This window comes from Benincasa hispida, chromosome 1 (assembly GCF_027475165.1).
Source record: "Benincasa hispida cultivar pf3 chromosome 1, pf3_genome.v1.1, whole genome shotgun sequence".
Lineage (NCBI taxonomy): Eukaryota > Viridiplantae > Streptophyta > Magnoliopsida > Cucurbitales > Cucurbitaceae > Benincasa > Benincasa hispida.
This window is the reverse complement of record NC_143478.1, coordinates 66,895,460-66,910,227: the sequence shown is the minus strand read 5'-3', so window position 1 is coordinate 66,910,227 and position 14,768 is coordinate 66,895,460. Positions and strand designations below refer to the sequence as shown.

General features: G+C 34.0%; 1 protein-coding gene across 1 annotated transcript; it reads left to right on the top strand.

Annotated features, from left to right (window-relative positions):
• Positions 1 to 9,490: 9,490 nt before the first annotated feature.
• LOC120086651 (major pollen allergen Lol p 11-like) lies at positions 9,491 to 10,211 on the top strand. Its single transcript, XM_039043428.2, has 2 exons — positions 9,491 to 9,689; positions 9,765 to 10,211. The coding sequence occupies exons 1-2, from the start codon at positions 9,530 to 9,532 to the stop codon at positions 10,094 to 10,096; spliced, it is 492 nt and encodes a 163-aa protein (XP_038899356.1). The 5' UTR covers positions 9,491 to 9,529; the 3' UTR covers positions 10,097 to 10,211.
• Positions 10,212 to 14,768: the final 4,557 nt, after the last annotated feature.

Below are 14,768 nucleotides of genomic sequence, written 5' to 3'. Positions count from 1 at the left end.
GCTAACACTTCTTAGGATGCGTTCATGCTATGCGATCATGCAACACACATACAATAGCAAGTCATCTCTCAACGAAAATGCTACGACTTCTAATTCTAGAATGCATGTGATATATCTATAGAACCTACACATAAGCCTTTATTCTTATTTATGCGATGACAATTGACACACACACAAATAAGGCGACCACATAATATCATAATCTATCTCTAGGGTGCATGCGATGCATGTTGGCAAACAGAGCTTATCTCTAAGTCCCTATCTTTCCCTTATGTAGATCTAATCTCACTCTCTCGAGTCTAGATTCTAACCTAGCTCTCTCAAGTCTTAGGTTCTTTCTTTAAACTTTCTTTTGAGTAGCTCTAAAGGGATGTTGGGCATAGCATAAGATAAGATAATCAGATGCAATGAAGATCCTAGGTCATGTTAGCTTAGTTCTTTTCAACCCATTTGATAAATTTAGCTACTCATGCGTGCTTTTAAGAGAGTGAATAGATGTAGATAAGCAAGTTCCATTTTATAGATATAGACTTGAAATACAAAATAACAATGCGAAATGAGAATAAAGAGCCTAGTAGCAATTTTTTTGCTTCCTAAGGCTTTTACACTGTTCTTCTCTACTCTGTTCAAAAAATAGTCTCGCTCTCGCGAGAGTCGGCCCTCTATTTGGTTTTCCACGCCTCTGGGTTCTCTCTCTCGAGCTTACCAGAGCGATCTTCCAACGTCTCTTCCTTTCTTTCGCTCCGCCTTCTAAGTAAAAAGGAAAATTATGAACAAGGCTATTCTCTCTAAGGGAAAATTATCTAACTATCCGAACTAGATGAACCCTTTCTCTAAAGGTTGGCTTTGGTATTTATAGAGCTTCGGGGTGAAAGGATTCTTCTCTTTTATGATTGCACTAATGGGATGACATTAATTCTCTGTCTGATGTGCCAAATATTTGTCACCGAAAAGTTGAGTGTACATGCTACAGTAGGTCGTTAGCGACTTGTCAACTTAATTCGGAATCGACCATCATCATCTTTCTGTCCCATCGTGATTTATTATGTTTTTCACCCAGATGCGCCCACCAAGTTGCGCCGGCTCTATGCGGCAATCCTTCTTGAGCAGATATTTTCGAGCACAAATCAACGAAAAGCCTTGCGGTAACGCTGCGCTCGATTGTTGATTTCTTATGAGCGCATTTTCCGCCTTGCGTCAACACATATTATGCACAAAAATATAAAAGTTAATTGTTTTCATGCGATGGACGCATGCGACCACAATGTTATGAACTTAATGCTTTTTGGACATAATCTTATATATTTTATCAATGCAAACCTGCATTGTTTAATAACTTAGTACTGTAATAACGTGTATTTCTTCCCATTATCAGTGAGGTCTTAAAGACTGCAACATATATCCTTAATAGAGTACTTAGTAAAGTGGTAGCTAAAACCCCTTATGAGCTGTGGACAGGAAAGAAACATAGTATTAGACATCTTCACATCTGGGGTTGTGTAGCTGAGGCTAGGCCTTACAAGCCTAACAAAAAAAAAAAAAAAAAAAAAAAAAGAATCAAGAACTATTAGGTCCTATTTTCTTGGGTATTCTGGGTGCTCTCGGGGTTTCAAGTTTTATGATATCAGTTTTAGAACATTGTTTAAGATTGGAAATGCTAGATTCCTTGAGGATGTTGAGTTGGAGGGGAGGGGAAAGGGGGAAGATGACATAAGGAATGTTGTTTTTGAAGAGGAATTAGTTTCTTGTCTTAATGTGGTTATAAATGATGTTCAGGCTCCAATTCCTAACTTCACTATTGAACCAATTATAGAACAAGACAATATTAAAGCCCCCGTTGTTAAACCTGAAGTTCAAAGTCAACAAGTTCAAGAAATGCTAGTGAGAAGATCCACTAGAGAAAGAAGAAGTGTAATTCCAGATGATTATATTGTGTTTCTTCAAGAACATCAAGATGATATGAGCATGATGGAAGATGATCCAATCAACTTCCAACAAGCTCTACAAAGTTCTAACTCTCAAAAGTGGATAAATGCTATGGGAGCTTGTCGAATTTCCATTAAGAGTGAAACCTATAGATTGTAAATGAATATTTTCAGGATAATCATGGAACTTGTAGCTCACTTATTTTGAGTTATACCAGATGGATGTAAAAACTACGTTTCTTAATGGAAACATTGATGAGACGATTTACATAGTACAACTAGAAAACTTTGTGTCTGGTAATTTAAATTTTATAGTGTACAAATTGAAGAAATCTATCTATGGTCTCAAACAAGTCTCTCATAAATGATATCACAAATTCCATGAAGTAATAACTTCCTTTGATTTTGAGGTGCATCTAGTGGAAGATTGTATATCACAAGTTCGGTGGAGTAAGTCAACTTTTCTGGTGTTATATGTCGATGACATACTCATAATAAGTAATGATATAGGTTTATTGCATGATATTAAGAGGTTTCTCAAAAAAAAAAAATTTTGAGATGAAGGATGTTGACGATGTCGCTAAAGGTGATAAATTTCATTTTGGTTAATGTTCGAAGACTGTACTCAAGACTAAGGAGATGCAGAAGGTTCCCTATTTGATCCTTAATGGATACGTTGGTTCTAAGTAACACTGGTTCCCTATTTGATCAGTATTCACTTTAAATGGAGGAGCTATAGTATGGAAGAGTATAAAGCAAAGTTGTATTGCTAACTCCACCATGGAAGTGGAGTATGTATCTGCATGTGAAGTAGCCAAAGAATCAGTGTGGCTTCGAAAGTTCTTGATTGATTTGGAATTGGTTCCAAAATGCATATGCCAGTCATCCTCTATTGTGATAACAGTGAAGCAGTTGCAAATTCAAAAGAACCAGAAAGCCATAAGCGCGGGAAACACATCGAGCACAAAGACCATCTCATTAGGGAGATAGTACACCAAGGAGACGTGATAGTCACGCAGATAGCCTCAGAAGACAATTTAGCTGATCCATTTACAAAGGCCCTCATGACTAAAGTATTTGAGGGTCACCTAGTCAGACTAGGACTACGAGATAGATAACTCTAAGGCAAGTGGGAGAATTAATGGGTATATGATGCTCTAGTTTATTGTATTTATTCTCTCAAACTTAACATTATATATATTTGTATATATGTAAACCCACTGAAATTTTAATCCAAGTGGGAGATTGTTGGGTGTTGTATGTCCTAAAACTCGCAGTTTGTAAAATTAAACACATTCCATTTTCAATAAAGATGTTATTAAGGTTTATTCAATAAAGCTGTTATTGAATATGTAAATTGCACTTGTAAAGCCCAATAAACTAACAAACCCCTGGCTATAGTATGAATATTTGAATCTTATGTGGAGACATAAAAGAGGACCAGATTTGAGTATATAATCAAAACGGTCTATAAATATAAGGATATGGTTGGGTACCTTATCTTGGGGACACTATGGATGTAACACGCTTTCTATTTGATACAAATGATGTGATCCCGAAATTGTTCATGTGGAGACATGCGAGTGGAGACATCCTATGCAAAAGATGTCTGCATAAGACCGGACCATGAAATAGTCACTTTTCTTTATAACAACCGTTTACTATTAAAACTGACTATTTCAATCTGATGACCTAAGGTAACTCGATCTCAATCTTGAGCTAATTACGAACTCCTGTTTATTAGGATTATCCTTTAATCTGTATGAGTGAGAGTGGCTCAACAGCGCCACTCAATAAGCCTCCCATTTTAGGGGTAAGACTGGGTAGATAGCTGGGGATATAGTCTTGCAAGATGAAATTCACTCCTACCCGTTTCAGAGTTAGCAGATAGGCTGTTTACTTAAGTATTGTTTCCTAGTCTTGAACAAGGGGTCCCACCATCTCTATGATTGGGAGGGACTCGATTTATGGTGGATCAGTGGAGACTTAGGGAGCAAGATGTATTCTAGGGGTAAAAACGGTAATATTGCCCCAACTGTTAAGACAAACAACTTGTGAAAGATTGACTTACTGATCATGGTTAAATCAAGTGGACAGAAATATACCTACAGTGAGGAGAGTGCAACGACTAGGCTTTAGTGAAGTGACCTGGTAGTTAACAAATAATTTCCGGAAAGACCCCTTTTTTTGTTATGTTTATTAATTCGGTTAAAATAGTTTAGCCAATTACTCTTGGATCATTGGAGCTCATGATTTGTAGGTTCATTAGTTCCCTCTACTAGCTCACAAATAGACTAGACCTTAGAATAAAGTGATGAACAAATCTAAAATGTTCAAATTCGAATTACGGGAATTATTAATTATATATGATATAATTGTACATTTAATTATTGAATTAAATGAAATTGGAGAGTTGAAAAATATTAAAAAATGATTTAAATATTAATTACATAAATAAGGAATCGTGTTTGAAATAAGTGTTATGTTAATTTAATATCTGATATTAAATTAATTAATTAATTAATTATTTAGAATTAATTTTTTTGAAATTAATTATTAGAATTAATTTTGTTTAAAATTAATTATTTTATTTAAATATTAATTATTGAATTAATATTTTATAAAATTACTTTTTCATTTTTAATATTTGAAAATTGATTTCAAATTAATAATTGAATTTGAAATGAAATGAAATCTAAAATAAAAAATGAAAATGGAAGTGAATGGGTTATTCCCACTTCTTCCACATTATTACAGCTAATTTTCCACCCAAATTGGTGGTTATCGTGTCAAATTTTTAGAATTTTGCATTTGTATGATGATTTGATAAAAATGTGTTTTGAATTCTGAAATTATGAATCATGCAATCTTGTATTTTTTAGAGAAGGGTTCTCTTAAAAAAAAAAAAAAAAAACCTATCTATCACCAAAATTTTCTAAAATTTTTTAGAGAAGGGCCTAGAAGATAGAAGGGAAGATCAAGTGGTGGTCTATAAGCTCGTGGAGAGAAGATTCAAGCTGGATTTGAAGAAATTGAAGAATTCTTCAAAGGTGAATTTCTGAAACCTTATTACTTTGTTATGAACATGCATGCTTGATTTCTAAAATTAATGGAATTAGAATGCTTAAGGTCCTAATTACTTCCACTTGTTGATTATCAACATCAACAATTATGAGACATCCATTCATGGAATATGGTTACGAAATTTTGTCATTGGGCTGTGAATAGTGGTTGACATAGAAAGATCGCTAAAATTATTTTGTGATAATAAGTCGACAATGATGTATTCCAACAACAATAGAAGCAATACAAAATCAAAGCATGTAGACGTGAAGTTTTTGGTTGTTAAAGAATGAGTTCAGAATGATAAAATTCCGATAGAATACATCAACTCTATGGTGGTAGATCCATCGACTAAAGGTTTACCACTTAAAGTTTTTCACGAGCATGTTTCTCACATGAGTGTTAGTCACTTTTCTGATTTCATGGTTTAGTGCGAGTTTATTATTGAAAATATTCTTTGACCTTAATTTATTTTCTATATGGAATAAAGTTGATGAGTTATGTTTTATTATCTGAACTTGTTTATCGTGCGTGCAGTTTAGCAAATGCAATTTAGCATAAAGTTTTTTTTTAGGAATGATCTCACTAAGGAATTTGGACCAGTTGGAAACAGACATGATCTAGATCACTTTTGCATGTAGTTTCCATGCTATCCATCCATACTTGATCTATGTCACTAAATGTATTGGAATTGGTGATGAAGGAAAGTTTAGTTACAAGGGTAGCGATGAAAGCCTCCTTGGTTCTGTGCTAATATAGGAGATGGACTAGATTGAACTAAAGAGAAATTCTATTATTGAAATAACTTGTTTATGCGCGCTTAAAGTTTATGTGATTTAGTTACATTAGGTACACAAACATAGCTTAGGTAGGAGATTATTAGATGTAATAATAATGTATATAATTAAAGTATGAGCTATGTATATGAATTAATATTTTATCACATTGGATTATTTTATTGGACCCTATTATGTGATCTAATTAATATTTAAGGCTTTAGATTTCTAATTGAGTATGAACTTAATGAGTAGAAGCTCATTCCTAGTTAGATAGGATTTAATGGGAACCCTAATTGAATAAGTATATAAAGAGATCTTAGGGCTATGGTCTCCTATATACGAAAACAATAAGTAGTCAGTCTTTCTCGAATCCCAACTAGAGAGAGATCCCACTAGGTCATTCGGAGTTTTGGTTAAGGAAGACAATAGTCACTTTAGAGCCATATCAGTGGAATCTGGTACGTATATATTCTTGACAATTTAGCATGAATGATTCTACGATTTATCTATTCAATATAGATAAAAAGTAATAATTATGCTTACAGTCCTATATAAGACTCAAAGGCCATTGGCAGATACAATCTCGTAAGAAACTGGAAGGCAGAATGAGAAATCGAACATCCGAAAGGAAAAAGTTAGATCCTCGAATTCAGAGCCAACCAGACAAGTTAGATGAATTATATTAATCGAGAAATAACCGAGCTAAGCTCAATTTTAGCGCTCTGCAACCTTAAGGATCACAACTATCTTGATATTGTCGTCGTTACATGAAACCACAAACAAATGTTAAGAGAAAGACATTATAAATAACTCTCATACGACAATTGTCCCAATGGGAGAGTAAACATACTCCAATGGAGAATTCTAATCATGCTTAGTTAACTTACACACTATATATATTAACCTAGCATCAAAGAGTGGTTGGTTCGACACCATACGAGTGGGAATATTCTAATGCAAGTTAGTTCGCAGGACGAGACTAAACTAAACGAGCAGGCTGATGGATAGCACGTGGAGGCCTGCAATGCGTGGGAGTTTCTAGTTCCAATAACTCTTATTATTTGAAACTCCAGTTTGATGGAGGACACGAAAGGGATTTTACCCATCCGTAGTGTATGGTTTCATTAATCTTGATCAAAATGATCATCCGTGTGAGTAAGGTGTGCACGGAGTCTCCCGTGTGTGCACATACACAAAATACCTCTCTCGAAACAATCTCAGCCATTAGAGTGCGAAGCTCTCATCTCGACCGTTGGATGGATAGCAAAAAAAAGAAAAAAAAAATCACAAAACGGACGACAAGATCCGCAGCTGCCGCGTGGACTTGTCTCCCTTGATTATAAAGATAGTCCAAAAAGTCAACCACCGACTATTCCTCATTGGATCTGCTAATTCCAGTTGCCACTTTCTTTTACCTCTTTTATTTAATTGCTTATTTACATCTTTATTAAGCGATAGTAGGTGCATTTAGAATTTTCCATTTGATAATTATTTAATTATTTAATTTATTTTTTAAAATTAATTTTATTTCATCAACCTTTCTTATCATAGTTCATGATTTGCATATTTCTTAAGTATAATAATTGAATTCTTAACCAAATTTCAAAAACAAAAATAAATATTTAAAAGCTACTTTTTTGTTCTCAAAATTTGTCTTAAATCATTGATAAAAAATAAATATCAAAGGAAGAAAGTTAGGAGTGAAAATAGTATCTATAGATTTAAGTTTCAAAAACAAAAATAAAAAATAAAATACTTACCAAATGATATCATAATTTTTTAGTTTTTGGATAATTTATTTATTGGTTTAGAGGTTAACATGATATTTTAAATTAACGATAACAATTAAAGAATAAGAAGAGAGGAAAGAGGGAGGAGAGTGAAAAGATAATTTTTTTTTTTAAAAAAATTAATTACTCATACATTTTCTATTTAAAGACCAAATGCACCTAAAAATTTCGGGGATTTGATGTAGTAGTATCTCTCTTCTTTTTTTCTTTCCAAATTTTCCCCAGAGAAATAATATATTATCAAATTTAATCAAGAGAAATAAGGACTTTAAATTTACAAAAGGGTTACTTCTTAATCACATTTTTCTACTTTTGTTCAAATCATTAAAAATTTATTTTCAGTATTTTGTGGCATTTAGCCAAAATATCAGGTAAATGTCAAGTTTTAGTAGGTTTTAAAGCAAATAGTTGAAATACTATGCACTAAAAATATAATTAACTCAATTAAAAAAATTGTAAAAAGTAATTTCAGTCATAATATCAATTTTAAAATTAAAAGTTTGATTCTCTCGTTGTATATATTGTCACAAAAAAGAAAAAAAAACTACATTTTCAATCAAGTCTGCACTCAAGGCAATAATTTTCCTTAACAAATTGGTATTTGCACAAGTTAGATAACTAAAACTTCAATAAAAGTTATGTCATTAATGGACATATTTATAAAAAAAAATATCGTGGATACATCTTACGCTATACTTATTCTTGTGCAACACCATTATCAGATCATAATCTGACATACGACAAACTTTTTTAACTTCTTTAATTATTTATTTTTTTTTGTATACAAATAAAGTGAAATGGAAAAAAAAAAAAGTGCATCTGTAACAAATATTACTCTTTTCATAATACCACAAAAAAATATTAATGAGATATATTGGACAAATTGTAGTACTGTCCGCTATTAACTCAGGTAAAAAGTTGTACCGGAAAAAAAAACTTAGGTAAAAATGGAGAAATGTGGATATTAGAAAAATATTATTGATGAATTTCCTGATTTCATGTTAGTTTTTTTTTCGAAAGTCTATAAATAATTAAGGTTATATTTGATGTTCATTTTGGTCACATTTAGTCCCTGTTTGATAATTATTTGGTATTTTTTTAAATTTCTTAATTTTTAAATTAGGTTCTATTCTTACCATTTGTATTTCTTAATTTAACAATTGAATTCTTAGCAAAATTTCAAAAATCACAACAAAATTCTTAAAAACTATTTTTAATTAAAAAGATTTGGTATGATTTTTAAAAACACTCCAAAAAGATTATATAACAAATAAAAAAATAAATTTATATCTAATAAATCAAATGATTTTTTGTTCTAAAAAAATAAAATATACATACAATCGAGAGTTTAGACACATATTGGACAAAAAAAAAAAAAAAATTCAAATGTTAAAAGCGACTTATTAAGGTCAACCGTTTGGTTTTTTATCTTTGATTTAAAAAAATTAAGTTTATAAAAAATACTAATTTCACCTCTTGGTTTCTTTGTTTTTGTTGTTTATATTTTAAGAACATTTTCAAAATTCAAGCTAAATTTTGAAAACTAAAAAATGATTCTTAAAAACATTTTATTTTTAAAATTTGACTAAAAACTCAAATCTTTATTTAGGAAGAATGAAAAGCATAACAAAAAAAAATTAAAAAACAAGGCTTTTTTTTAAAAAAAAAACTAAATGATAATCGAATGGATCTAAACATCTTAAAAATTTCACGAACAAAGTAGAAAGAAACATAAATTAAGTTAAGAGACTAATTTATAAATTATAAAAAAAAAAAAAAAAAAGGAAAGACGGGCATGTGAATAATGGAAGTGGTGATGAGAGAATGCGGAAGTGAAGGGAAAGAGCACGTTGTAACATTAATGGCTCACACAAATCCAAGTTCTTAATCTTCAAAACCCGCCTTTTAAATATAACCAAGCATTGAAAATATGAGGCCGCCCCCTTAATCTTTCTTCATTCTCCTTCCAATCATGGCTACTGCTAATCTTTTCAAATTTTTCTTTGGTGTTTGTATTCTTGTGCTGCTTCATGGCCTGCACGCCTCGGCGCAGCTTTTCGTCGTCAATGGTTGTGTCTACTGTGACACATGTCGGTGTGGTTTCGAGACTAACGTCTCCACTCCCATTTCCGGTAATATTTCTTTTACGACAAACAATGAATGAACGATTATAATAATAGACAATTTTAATCGATGAAATGAAACAGGTGCAAGAGTGAGATTAGAATGCAGAGATAGAGCCAAGTGGGTGTTGAAGTTTACCAAAGAAGTTATAACCAATTCCGAAGGAAAATACACTATTGATGTTAGTGAAGACCATAAGGATGAAAGTTGTAAGGTAATTCTTGTGAGCAGTCCTCACCCTAGCTGCAACCAGGCCGATCGAGGCCGAAACAGTGCTACTGTTATTCTCACCAACAACAATGGCCTCACCAATAAATTTCGCTATGCAAATGCTATGGGCTTCTTGATTCGACGTCCTCTTGCTTTTTGCCCCACCATTCTCAAGCAATATCTTGATTACGACGAGTCGTTGTGAAAACGTCACCTTTCTCTTTCTTAATGGTCTATATTCTTAGAAATAGAAATTTAAGAAAAAATAAAGTTGTTATTAAGCTCTATAAAAGGTTGTATTTTCAGCGTTTGATTTCTTTCATCCATTGCGTTATAGTTATTTTTCTTCTTTTTACTTGTTTGGAACATGGATAATATGTTTTAACCTCTCGTTAATTAGCATGAATTTCATTTTCTTGGAAGCTAAGTATGTACTTGTTTTTTGTTTTTAATCTTTTACTTAGTTTGATGTTATGTATTTAAATTGTCTAAAGCATTACATTTAATAAATTAGATATTTATTATTTTGGTTTTCTTAACCCATGCATGCTTGAAAATTTTGTATGGATGACATACTTTTGGAGGTCCATGTAGATTTGACTCAACTTTTGAAAACCTAATTTTTTTGGCCTTCTCCTTCGTCATCACAGGTTGAAATTACTAAAACAACAAAAAATGCATGCTTGAGGAGCGAAGATCACGCTCTCGCTTCTTGATTCTCACTTCTTCATCTCACTCTCGCTATCCTCTTCTCAATTTTTTTTTCGATGATAAGAAATCTTCTCACTCTTTGACTCTCACTCTGGCTCTTGTTCTTGCTTCTGCTCCTCAATTCACGCTTGCTCTCCTTACTCCTAAAAAAATTATAGATTGAACTATTTGCAAAAGAATTCACTAAATCAGAATTGGAAGAAAAAAGAAGAAAACAAATTCACTTGATCAAAATCAGAAGAAAAAAGTGCCACTTCATTCTTGGAAACAGAAGACCATTCTAAATCAGAAAAGAGGAATGAGCAACCAAAACAATGTATAGAGCCCATTTGTAGCTCATATTGCTGATTAGATTCGAAAAGAACAAATTGAAGAAAAAGAAAGAAGGTAAAAACTGGAGGGAAACGAGATTGAGAATCGAGGAGTGAACCCATCACATGTACATGTTTTTTCGATTTAGTAATTTTACCCAAAAATAACGTAAGCAAAAGATTAAAAAGAGAGAGAGAAAGATGGATTAGATCCCATTTAGGGATCTAAAAGTGGGTCATCGACACTAATTTCCATGGCTTAAGAACCATTCCAATCTTCAAATTGAGGCAACCAATTTCTTCGATAATCTTTTCAAGTCTTCTTATCCGGGGGATGCAATTGAGAATATTACTAATCTTACCTCAGAAAGGATCCCTGACCACTATTTAAGGGAGATGGTTAAGCCTTTCACGAGGGAAGATATCAGTGTTTATGTCAAGAATATGAGCCCAATAAAGCCCCAGGTCTTGATAGGGTCCATGCTTTGTTTTATAAAAAATATTGGGACATTGCTGGAAACGATATGGTCAAGATGTGTCTTGGGATGATGAATGATGACAATGATGTGAGTTCCCTTAATAAGACTTTTATTACCCTAATTCCTAAAGTGGCCAAGCCCAGGTTTATGTCTGAGTATTGGCCTATCAGATTGTGCAACGTGAGCTACAAAATTATAGGGAAGGTTTTGTCTAACGGATTGAAAAAAGTGCTTGACGTTATTATTTCCCAAACCCAATTTGCTTTTGTGCCCAAGAGACTCATTATAGACAATGCTATCATGAGTTTTGAGTGCATTCATGCTATCAACAACAAGAGATTTAGGAAAGATGGTTGGGCTACTTTAAAGCTTGACATGAGTAAGCGTACGACCATGTTGAGTGGCCTTTTCTCAAAGCTATGTTATTTTCTATAGGGTTTAACCACTCCTGGGTCAGATGCATTATGAATTGCGTGGAATCTTTTTCTTTCCTGGTGCTTATCAATGGGATACCCCATTGGAAATTCTTGCCCTAAAGAGACTTTCAATAAGGAGGTCCTCTTTCCCTTTATTTGTTCCTCATTTGTGCATAAAGTTTATCAGCTCTTCTCCATAGGGAAGATTCTCTTTCGCTTATTCATGGTCTCCGTATTAATCGTCATTGCCCCTCTATTGCTCACCTTTTTTTTTTTGGCAAATGATTTCCTTGTCTTCTTCAGAGGTTCAAGGGAGGAAAGTAGGAGCATCCGCTTCGTGATCAGATGTTATAAATTTGCCTCTAGGCAAAAAAATAAATCTAGACATGTCAGAATGCATGGTTAGTAAAAATGTTAGGCCTCAGCTGGCGACAAACATAGGCAGAGTGATGGAGGTGAGGAGAGTTGAATCTTTTGGTATTTATCTAGGGATGTTGACTCATAATAGTGAAACAAAACCCGACCTTTCAATCGATTCCATGACAGGGTGTGGAAAGTGCTTCAAGGTTGGAAAGAGAATCTTTTCTCCCTTAGTTGAAAAGAGATTCTTATAAAGTTCGTTGCCCAAGCGATCCCGATTTATACTATGAGCTGCTTTAAGCTGTCTAAAGACTTATGTAATGATTTCAACCTGCCCGTGCGAGACTTTGGTGGGGCACTTTTGAAGATAAGAAAAAAGCCCACTAGATGAGTTAAAAGAAGTTATGTGTGAGTAAAGATGTAGGAGGGTTGGGTTTTAGAGGCCTTCAACTGTTTAATCATACCATGTTAGCTAAGAAAAGGTGGAAAATTATTAGAAACCCTAATTGTCTCCTTACTCATGTTCATAGAGGTAGATATTTTAACAATGGTCTGTAACGCTTCTTTGGGAAATAACTCTTCCTTAACATGGAGGAGCATCATTTGTGGGCAGGATTTATTTCTGAAAGGGTATAGATGGCAGGTGAGGAATAGGGCCAGTATCTACATTCATGACGATTCTTGGCTGATTAGTGAGGGCTTGATGAAGACCATCTGTATGAACAAAAACTTAGAATCCAAAAGAGCCTGTGATCTTATAAATTCTGATGGTGTTGGAACTCTGGCTATATTTCTATGAATTTTCTCCCCTGCAATGTAAAGGCTATCTTAAGCATTCCATTGAAGGGAAGCAGAGAGGTTGATGAAATCTTTTGGGGTGACTCCAAAGGATGTTTCTCGGTGAAAAGTGCCTACTCTTTGGTTATTTGCTGGGAGATGGTTTCTCAAGCTTCTAGCTCGGATTTCCTTAAGAAGAAGCCCTTCTAGAATTCGATCTGGAATCTTGAGGTGCATCCGAAGGTTAAGGAGACTGTGTGGAATGCTGGGCTTTATGCCTTAAACCCTCGTAGTTAATTAGTAATTTGATATAATAATTGATTCTTTGAAACATGCAATAATTAGTTATTCATTACGGAAAAAATCCAAGGTTATTTAATGAGACTTTAACATTATGTAGTGGACATACAAATGGATTATGTTTCAAGTAATAACCTAAAGGGTTTACAGTATATGTATTAAGGTTGGGTGCCTTATCTTGGTAACACTATAGATACTACCTACTTTCTAATTATTACAAGTCTCCAAAACAAATCTTCAAAACTAGTAAATCATTCTCCACTAAACAAGTCTCCAAAACTAGCAAATCATATTTACCTTGTTTGCTTTCTTCTTTTCTTTCAAATAACGTGGGTAGTTCTACTTCCAGTGCCCATCTTGGTTGCAGTGGAAACACTTTCTTTTGTCAACCGGTGCTGGTTGCCTACCCCATGGAAGTGGCAGGTTGTGGGTTAGCAGGTGCTTTCTTGTTCCCCTTACTACCTTTCTTCTTCTTCCACTTGCTGTTGCTGAAAGAAGAAGGTGCAGACTTTGTTTCGGAGATCAAACCTCAGTGAAACTTTTTAGATGATGAAGTAATATTTGCCTTACCAACCTTCTTCTCCTTTCTTTTCAGCAAGGATTAGAATGTTGGCAACTCATTGAGGAGAGTTGTAAGAGTGTAATCAACCCTATTCAGAACAGCGTTGCTTACAAAATGTGGGAAGCTTTCTGGCAACATCTTCAGAATGATGCTAACTTGGCTGGCCTCATCGATGCGAGACCCGTTCATCTTCGTCGAAGTGGACCATCATGTTCAGAACATGTTCACGAACTGATGTACCCTCCTTCATTTTGGAGTTGAAGATTAACTTCAGAGCGTCATGCCTGAGTTGCGCAGGCGGTTGTCCGAACATTCCCCTTAGGGACTCCATGATCTCGCGTGCAGTGACCATGAGGCTCATGCTTCTTATTTAAGACGTCGTTCAGGTTGGCCAAGATGTACGCTCGGGTCTTCTCATTCTATTTCTCATACACTTCTCGAACATTTCGAGCGACCTTTTGAGGTGGAATAGGAGGACACTCCTCCATAAGGACGAACCTGAGGTCATCGATAATGAGTATCGTATTTATCATGTTTTTCCAACTAACATAGTTTTCACCAATCAGTTTGTCGGCGACTAATAAAGCTAAAGTAGCGGTTGTCATAATAAAAGTTGCTAAAAAAAAAGAACAAACTTAATGAGTCTACTTACATTACCACTTTTAACACAAATTTAGGTGTTAGCAATAGTTCTATTATACTATAAGTGGCATCTATTTTGCAATGATGCCCCAGCGAGGTAGGACAAAACATGTAACTAACAATCACCATTGTTCGGTCTAGAATTTGTTAACAACCTTAACAATTCTTCGTAAGTGTAACCCTTCATTTTAGGCCCTAGAGTCCCGCCCTAATGTGCACCGTAGGAAAAAAACAGATTAGGACAATAAACTAAAGCAACCTATCCTTTTCAGGAGATCAGATACAAAGTTGTGCAAATATAGCCATTTGTCAGGGGGTC